This window comes from Nematolebias whitei, chromosome 14 (genome assembly GCF_014905685.2).
Source record: "Nematolebias whitei isolate Nwh7 chromosome 14, NemWhi1, whole genome shotgun sequence".
Classification (NCBI taxonomy): domain Eukaryota; kingdom Metazoa; phylum Chordata; class Actinopteri; order Cyprinodontiformes; family Rivulidae; genus Nematolebias; species Nematolebias whitei.
In genome coordinates, this window is record NC_056511.1 from 40,888,820 (window position 1) to 40,898,464 (window position 9,645).

The window sequence follows — 9,645 nt, forward strand, 5'->3', positions numbered from 1 at the left end:
TGTGCCGCAACGTCTTCGCGTTGTGCCGCAACGTCATCGCGTTGTGCCCCAACGTCATCGCGTTGTGCTGCAACGCCTTCAAGTTTTGCTGCAACGTCGTCAAGTTGTGCTGCAACGTCGGCACGTTGTGCTGCTGCTGCAGGCAAAAACAGTGCCGTTTATATCGATGAGTTATTTTAATGGAATGTCCGATATTGAAATTTAACGTTAATATTGGCCAATTCCGATACATGCTGATAATGTCGTGCATCCCTAATACTAATATTTAAGTTTTCTTTTATCTGGTGAAAGTACTGTTCAAATTATGTTTGGGGGGGCGTCGACCAGTAAACTCACTTTGTATAATGTTGCTCTTACCCAACAGCTCACTATGGAAGTTGACGGCAAAGTAGAGAGCATCATGAAAAGGACAGCGCTAGTAGCAAACACATCCAACATGCCTGTGGCTGCTCGAGAGGCTTCTATTTACACAGGTACCAGCTGTTCACACCTGAGAGCATTCACCTGTACATTTTAACACCTGTTGGGTAGATAAAAATCTGCATGATGATGTCCATTTATTTAAAAGTTGCTTTGAAAGTTAAATCCCTGAAAGCTTTTCACGATTGCCTTCAAACTAGTTTACCTTAAGGCATCATTTCAGACCATTTTTTCTGCAGGGATCACGCTGTCGGAGTACTTCAGAGATATGGGCTACAATGTGAGCATGATGGCCGATTCGACGTCTCGATGGGCTGAAGCTCTGAGAGAAATCTCTGGAAGATTGGCTGAAATGCCCGCTGGTGAGCTTTCTGAATACTGGAGGTTTAGTTTGGTGACAAGACGGCAACAACATGGACTGCACACAGTTTAGTGAATGTCTTCATAATGGGGATGTTTAGTGAATCATCAGTTTAGTGTTAGGATGGTTGACCTCTTCAAAGCGATCAGATTCATTTTTTTTAAACATTCTACACAATTTATTGGCAGTAAATATTGACGTTTTCTTGTTTGTTTGTTTTTTCTGTTGTCAAAAACTAAATCTGTTGGTCAGCCTGAGCAGAGAAGAACATTTTGACGGGGAGCAAAATGAATTTTGAACATTAATAAAAAAGGGAAATCTTTCAAAAAACAATCTTTTAAAGAAACGCAATATTAAAATACTTATAAACCTTGGTGTAGGGGTGACTTTTTGTGGCTGTTGCTTGCAGACAGCGGGTATCCTGCTTACCTGGGCGCCAGGCTGGCCTCCTTCTATGAGCGTGCAGGACGCGTGAAGTGCCTGGGCAATCCAGAGAGGGAGGGGAGTGTGAGCATTGTTGGAGCGTGAGTTCATTGATTTATTTATGTTTTTTAGGGGCGAGTTGATTTGTTTTTTACCACTTTACTGAGAAAGACTGGCTTGCAAAACTTGCTTTAGTAACTAAATATCTATTTTTGCTACTTGATAGAAAAACTTGAGTGAAAAAAAGAATTAAACCATCATTAATATAAACGTGTTTAACATGTATTAATATAAACAGCATTTTCTGACATTACAAAAATGTTTTAAACCAACAAAAGTGGTCTAGAAGAGTAGTGATCAGCTCTTAACTGACTTCCTTTATGACTTCAGTGTGTCGCCCCCTGGTGGAGACTTCTCTGATCCTGTCACTTCAGCCACTTTGGGAATTGTTCAGGTAAGAAATGGCTCGTGTCTCTTCAAACCTAAGATTAAATGTGTGTGACCCTTCATTTTTTTTCCCACCTTGGCAGGTTTTCTGGGGATTGGACAAGAAGCTGGCTCAGAGGAAGCACTTCCCTTCAGTGAACTGGCTCATCAGCTACAGCAAGTACACTCGAGCTCTGGATGAATATTACGACAAACATTTTCCTGAGTTTGTCCCCCTACGAACAAAAGCTAAGGAGATTCTCCAGGAGGAGGAGGACCTGGCTGAAATTGTGCAGCTTGTAGGCAAGGTGAGTCAGGTTTACAGAGAATAATTTCACATGAGAACACATAAATGTGTTTACGTTAACTGTTACGATAATAAAGATGCTGATTAAATGAACTTTTTTGTTAATAAGGTTTAATTTCTCTAACCCATTCACACTAAAAGCCCATCTTAAATGTAATTTTCATGCTGTGTTTAGTTTAAGAGAATATGATTGGCTTCTGTTAACCAGTAAATCTCAAAAATGAAAAGAGAACGTTTTAGCATGTGGGCGTTACAACTAAACTCTGGAGGTATTCCTTATTCTTCTTCATTTACTAAATGTGATTTTAGACACACAGTCATTCTATTTCTAACCAGCAGGATTATATCTAATTGTTGGATTATTTTCCCCGTTCAGGGAGCAAGAGGGAAATTGGAAATACAGCCCGTCTGTTTTGTGAGCATGTTAACTTTAAAAATAAATGTATTACCGTTGTCCATTATGGTGTGGCTGCATCTTGGCTGAAGAAAGGTCACTATCAGAAACTGGGTTGCCACGTCAAAATCCAAGATGGCTGCTTCCATAAATGTGTATAAATCTTATGAGTTGGATAATGGAAAATAAATAGCGTGCCAACTTCAGTTTTGGTGTGTTGCCACATCCATTGACTACCCCCCACCCCGACTGGTGGTGGAACAAATGTCTCCCTCCACTCAGCAGGATCTGTGACTCTGCGCTGCCTCAGACAAGAAAAAACAAAAAAACATCCCCTTCTTCTCCACAGTGTTACTCCTGCCCACTTGTATATCCTGCACCAGTAACATTAAGGTTTACTTCATTCCCTGTTCACTTCCAGTCCAGAAAAACACTCCTCTTGAAAACTACAAACATTCACTATTCAAATCCCTCAGAGACGGGGAACACTGGTGTACATCTTGTTAAGATGCTATTGAGGTTAATCTGAGTAAGAAATCTAATCCCCGCTGCTCTTTTTGTTTCTTCACAGGCTTCTCTCGCTGAAACTGATAAAATTACTCTGGAAGTCGCCAAACTCATCAAGGATGACTTCCTGCAGCAGAATGGTTACACCCCCTACGACAGGTGACCACACGACCTGAACCTTAGTTTTTATACATGGTGGGAATACCAATAGTTTTCTCACTAACTGAACTGGTTTGGTCAGCTGTGGTCTGTTAAAGCACAGATGTTGCATTCTGTGATAAATCAGAAATGCATCTTCTGTCTGAAAAGAATATTTAAAAAATAGTAATAAAAAGCCAGATTTTCTCATTTGTTTGTAACCAGTAAGGAATATTAGCTCACTTCTGTCTGAAGTGAACTGCACAACAGTTAACATTTAATTTAGAAGATGAGTGGAAATAATGATGAAGAACCTGGTTTACTTCCAATAAGCACTGGAACTGTGGAGAAAAACAATATTGTCTTTGCAACTATAAAACCTGAAGACTTTTAAACCTCAGAGGAGCAAAAAACATGTCTGTTATGTTTTATCTGAATATTTTAGTCGATTACTTCAGACACCCAAATATCTGTACTCAAGCTCTGAAAGTTTTTCTTAACTTCGCCACAATATAATTTTAAAATAACTAAATAAATAACTGGACAGCTTGTAAAGCAGATGTTTTCCTTCATGTGTTCCATAAACCAACATGGCTCCTTCGCCGCTCACAGGTTCTGCCCTTTTTACAAAACGGTTGGCATCCTCTCCAACATGATCTCGTTTTACGACATGGCCCGACACGCAGTGGAGTCCACGGCTCAGAGCGACAACAAGATCACGTGGGCCATGATCAGGGAGCACATGGGGGAGATCCTGTACAAGATGAGCTCCATGAAGTTCAAGGTAGAACTGAAGAATCGCTTTCCTCTTTATCTTTTATGTGTAACGTCAAGATGTTTGCCTTTTCGTTCACGTGCGTTTGTCTCCATCAGGACCCCGTTAAAGACGGCGAGGCTAAGATTAAAGCAGATTACGCCCAGCTGCTGGAGGACATGCAAAATGCCTTCAGGACCTTAGAGGAATGACTTTCCAACCCGAACATCCAAACCCAGTGAGATGAAGTGCAGAGGAACTGGTCCCAGCTCTGATTTTCTGCCTCAGTCATGGGAACGCGTGTCTTTTTGTTCTGTTTACATCCCTCTATGAACATTCCGTGACTCTTACCATTTTTTTTTTACTTCATTTAATTATTAAAAAAAATTGAACAGCTGCTGGAATCCAAACAGCAGATTTGCTGTGGTTCACAGAAACGGACGCCTCGTCTCAAATCATTTCGAAGGATTTCTTCACCATCAGACCTCGCTGACGTGATTTAAATCAGCGCATCTCACTCAGGTACTTCAGGCACGCTGCTGTTCGCTGCAACAAAGAGCGGAAATGATGATCCGACTCCTTGAATCAAATGGGAGCATGAATGAAGGGACAGAGTCGTTTACTCGTTGGAGGTTAAAAGCAATAATTCCACCTCTTCTTGAATGTGGCTGGAATGTTATAAATTATACTTGATGTTTAAAAATGTGTGATTGAATTGCGTAGTTTGTGTTGTTACAAATGTCTCACTATTCATAGTTAAAAAAATAAACCTGTCTCCTTAAATAAATCTAAAAAAAAAAAAATTACTATTAGATTTCTTGTATTTTAATTTGTACCTTATTTTTCAGGTGCAGGTTTAATGCATTCATTAAACATTTTTATATATATTTTTTTTTTTTAATACTTCTGTCAAAGCCGGCGGACGTATTATAGTTTATTCTACGTTTAGAAAAACTTCATATTCATTTACAACCAGTAGAAGGACTCTCTCATACAGTTTTTATCGCCCCGTTAGCGTTTGGTTAAATCATTCAGTCACCATTTACAGTATTTATTCATAGAGCCCTTTCCAACAGCCAAAAGGTGCACGAAGTGCTTCACAGTACAAAAGTTAACATGAACAATTAGGCCTGTCGCAATAAACAATAAATCAATTAATCGCATGATAAATGAAAATTATCGACCTCGTTTTCATTTATCGGCTTTATCGTTTCTTCGTGTCTCTCGTTCTACTGAAGACACTGGATGACAAAAGGCTCAACTCTGGTGTTCTTCACTGACCCCTCTCTTTCTCCTTTCTCCTTAAAATCTGTTTTAACAATCCAAAATCGTGTTTTTGGATCGTTAAAAGCAGCTAAGCTGAGAAGTTAAGCTACAAGCTAAGCTAACAGGCCGACCTCGGGTGAAAAAACCTCCGTCTTGTCGAAGCTCCAAAATTCACGGTTGAAACTTTTGCCTTCGTGTAAAAAGTTGATTTTCTCGGCAAAAAGAACCTGAGAATTTTTTAACTGATTTTTTTATTTTTTTTATTAAAAGCTTTGTGTGAAAAATGCTATGCTAAAGAGCTCAAACTACACCGAGCATCTGCCATTTTGAGAACCGGAAAAAAAGGAAGAGACAGCCCATGTCACGTCAAGGGGCCTCCCTCCCATTTTTTTTTAAAGAGAGACGCTGCTCGCTCCCTCACTATCCATCCTTTGGTCCAAACTGTCTTATACTGCCATCCGGTGGTCAAAAAAAGTACTACATTCAAAACAAATACATTTTTTTTCTTAAATTTATTGTCAAATTTCAAACAATATTATTGTTTATTGCAATAATTTCTGAGACAATCACCCAGCAAATTTTGTTATTGTGACAGGCCTATGAACAATAAAACAAAAATGTCAGATACAAAAATGTCAAGAGCACCACTAGGTATTCAAAGCCTGCCTGAATTAAAAGATTTTAAGATTGGATTAAAAAAAGGCCCATATCAGTGATGGGGTGCAAGTCCTAAAAAAGTTGGATCCACAATCTGGGTGCAGCGCCCCAAAAGGTCCAGCGCCCCGGTGTTTGTATTTGGACCTTGGGACAAACAGTAAAGATATACAGTAGTCCCTCATTTATCACGGGGGGTCCGTAACTAGCACGGCATGTCGTGATCTCCGCTCTCGGCCACCTGCAGCTCTCTGCCACGCCCACTTCTCTGCTGCAATCGCTGGCAGGCGGCAGAGAGCGGATCATGACACGCTGCAGGAGGGAGCTTCTCCCTGCACCTGTGGGCTGTACACAGGTGCTAAATAATTTAAAATAATTTATTTTAAATAAACAGTCCATGACGCTCGTGCGGCTCATCCATCAATCAGCCGATTGTGTGTCTTGTCCAATCCTACTTTGGAAAACCGCAAAACATCGAGTCCGCAAAAGTCGAACAGCGAATTAGCGAGGGACTACTGTATACGTTGAACTTGAAGTCATCTCTTGCTCACAGAACGCTGATAAATCAGCTAAATAAGGCGAGGCGAGACCGTTGAGCTGTAAAAGTGAACAACAAGAGCTTAAAATCAGTTCTTAAATGGCGAGAGAATAAAACAGGGTGATGTGCTCGCATCTGGGAGTTTTTCAGCAGGTTTCACCTCAACCTCATGCTTGTAGCCTTGAACAAGCTACTGGTTGGATTCTACACTGATATTTGACCACTGTTCTGTGCAGAAACAGTAATGATTAGTAAATTTGGGTGGTTTCCTGGTGCGCACACAGCTTTTAAGCACAGCCCACACCACACATTTCCAGTCGGGCTGAGCTTTGAGATGGGCGCTCCAGAAGTCTCATGTTGGCCTTCTTTATTCAATTAGAAACTAGTTTCACTGTGTGTTTGAGTCTAGGTCCGGTTGGAACTCCCGTTTGTGCACAAATGTCAACTTCCTAAAAGATAACTCTATTTCAAGCCCGAAGAGTTATTGTCCAAGACCACTTCAAAAGATAAGAAGCGCCCTGGAGTAAAACAGGAACAAATTCTGCACTGTAATAAACAGCTGTAAACGTATATCCCTTATCTTCAACACTGGCTAACTGGCCAGTGTTGACGTAACATCCTCATAATGGGTTTGGAGCCCTTATCTTAGATTGTGGGCTCCATTAAGGCTAATGGAAGCAGAACCTGCAGCAGCTTTTCCTCCACATTGATTCAGTTTGTCGAGACGCGCAGTTTTTATGGTCATTAAGTGCCGGGAATTCAGAGGGTCTGTAAGGCTCGTATAATGCACCTGCATCTCTCATCCTTCAGACTGCGATGACTGATGGAGAGGGAGTGCATTAAGAAGACATTAACAAAACTAATTGAGTTTACTCCTGCGATTCCACCACATGGAACAACAGCTCAGGCTTTTACGTCGCGTTGGCGTGGAAGAGGTGCTTAAAGATCTTTGTAGTCAAGTTATTTTTGTTGCTCAAAAGCAGAGGGGTAATGTTTTTGTCTCGCGTCGCAGAGCGAAAAGTGGGAATAGGAAAACTCGTCCGTCTGTGCATATCATGATAATTACACGCAAGTCTACAGCTGCTAAACTTTTGTAGTCGATCTAGTTCAAGATGGTCGCCACAGCTAATCGAAATCGGGCAACACAAAAATGTTTATAGCTCAGTTAATTTTACAGATATTGAGCCAAAATGTGGTGTGGTAGTAGCTGGGAGTCGTTCACAACACATACTCTGAGGGTGAGCTCTTATAATACTCTGTGACCAACTTTATTTTCAAGGTTTGATCATTTCTGATGATCTTGGTCTGAAACTGGCAGGAAAAGGCTGCGGACGATATGTATTCCTTCAACGAATGCTACCCTCTGATTAGTAAATGTTTTAATGAAATGATGTCCAGGATTATAGGAAGGTCAAACCTACCACCAAACTACTTTCTGTCCCTCGTCACAGAGCAAAAAGGGGGAATTGGAAACACCGTCCGTTTGTCTGTCCATGTATGTTGTGAGCTGGATAACTTAAAAAAAATTAATGAGGTACTGTCTTCCACTTTGATGTGTGGCTACATCCAGGTGTCAGAACGATTACCATCAAAAATTGAGTTGCCAAGTCAAAATCCAAAAAATCCAAGATGTCTGCCACCATATATATATCTATATTTAAACCCATCACCCCTATTATTTGAGGAAACTGCTTTCTAGTTTTCATATTGCTTAAATATATAATTTTTTCAAATGATTGGGGTGGCTGAAGATTAATCTATGGGGGCCAAGTCCACCATTGGCCACCCCCTGGCTCCTCCATTGCTCCTGGTGGATAAAATGTCCTTCCTCCTAGATCTATCACTCCACACTGATTCTGACAAGAAAAAAAAACTGCCTCTGTTCTTTTCCACAGTGTAACTCATACCCACCTGAACATCTTGCACCAAAAACATTTAGGTTTACTTGTGTTCGTCATGCATTTCCAGTCCAGGGAAACGCTCATCTCCAAAACTACAAATATTCACTAGTCAAATCCCTTGATCATGGGGAACATACCACCTGTTACCTATGTGTGTGTTATTTTAATAAAGCTCAAAGAGTAATCAATAGATAAACATCTACACCTGATCAGGTTTGGAGTCTAACACAAATCAAGATGGCTGCCACAACCGACTCACCGTGAAAAACAGAAATGACTCTAATTTAGTCAAATTTACACACATTGAGCTTAAACTTCATGTGCTGAAAGTCATCCCTGACACATTGCACTATTAGCTAATGCATTGGCATTAAATGTTAACAATGTGTTAGCAAAATATAACTTGAATGACTGGTGAAAGTTTCATCTACAACTGGTTAACCTTTGGAGTGAACCCATTTCAAGATGGCTGCGACAGCCGAGTGCCTTTAGCCAGCAGAAAAGTGGCTAAAACTTGGTCAGTTTTGCAGAACCTGAGCTGAAGTTTGGTGTGGTAGTAGCAGACAGTCATCCTCATGGTGTACTCTGAGCACTAGCATGTCGTCCATGGGGTTGTTGTCATTTACGAGGTTTGAACGTCTCGAACTCTAGAAGGTGGGTTCAGTTGAGAACTCGTGCACACAACGCAGCGGGTGATGCAATTCCTTTAATTTAACCTTCGAATCCCTGGGATGTTGTCTCTTCCAGGCACTCTGTGCACGTTCTCCTCTCTCGTGCACAGTTTCATCAGAGCTTTCTGTTAACACAGTGTGGTCTGCATTAAACACTTCCTGTCCTATTTGTTTCTGCTCACTGATGCTTAAAAAAAAAAAAAAAAACGGAGGCCATTAAAAAACTCTGCTGATGTGTTTATGAGCTGGAGCAGGAGCTGAATCATCTTTTATGCTCCACTAGTGAAAGAAAACTTTCCTGCAGTGGTCGCTCTTACCGCCCTGTCACTGTGGTGCTGCCACAGGATGAAGAGTCACGCGTTGATCACACACATACTTTCCCCGAGTTTTCTGCTTAGGAGCTCCAAGGTCAAATATCTTGGAGGAAATCTGATCTGTGAGGGTGGGGCTGGCCCCGCGGATCATCGCTCACTCTCTCAGCCTCGAGTGCCTGTCATGGTTCTCATGCTCCTCCAAACTCGCTTTGGATTATCAGGGCTGCAGATTTTGAGCACCTTAGCACCCGGGGCCCCTCGCAGCCCAGCCGAGAGCCTCCTCCTGGGGTGGCTCCTATGTTTATTAGGATGCAGGACAGGGTGGGATCATGCCAGAGGACGACTTGTAAACTGTTCGTCATGTGAGAAAGACAGCCGAGCAGGCTGATGGAGGCAGCACTGGTCAGGAGGAATTAAAGCTGCCTTCAGTTGGGACACTTCCACCGCCGAGTCTGAGAAATGAAAACCATCTCAGTGCTGCAGCAGCAACACTGAAACCTGACCTTTTTTTGTTTTTAACACAAACGACTGATGAGAAATTAAGCTACTCTTTGTTTTTTCCTCCCCTCTG

The 9,645-nt window shown here is 41.5% G+C and overlaps 1 protein-coding gene across 1 annotated transcript in view; it reads left to right on the forward strand.

Moving 5' to 3' along the window:
• LOC119420194 (V-type proton ATPase catalytic subunit A) overlaps positions 1 to 3,989 on the forward strand; it is an 11,464-nt gene extending 7,475 nt beyond the window's left edge. The window contains exons 8-15 of the mRNA XM_037687579.1: positions 365 to 473; positions 660 to 833; positions 1,152 to 1,305; positions 1,595 to 1,658; positions 1,735 to 1,938; positions 2,903 to 2,997; positions 3,589 to 3,760; positions 3,850 to 3,989. Coding sequence (XP_037543507.1) covers positions 365 to 473; positions 660 to 833; positions 1,152 to 1,305; positions 1,595 to 1,658; positions 1,735 to 1,938; positions 2,903 to 2,997; positions 3,589 to 3,760; positions 3,850 to 3,942 — 1,065 coding nt within the window. The 3' untranslated portion in view covers positions 3,943 to 3,989. The remainder of the gene's footprint in view (positions 1 to 364; positions 474 to 659; positions 834 to 1,151; positions 1,306 to 1,594; positions 1,659 to 1,734; positions 1,939 to 2,902; positions 2,998 to 3,588; positions 3,761 to 3,849) is intronic.
• The last annotated feature ends 5,656 nt before the right edge of the window (positions 3,990 to 9,645 follow it).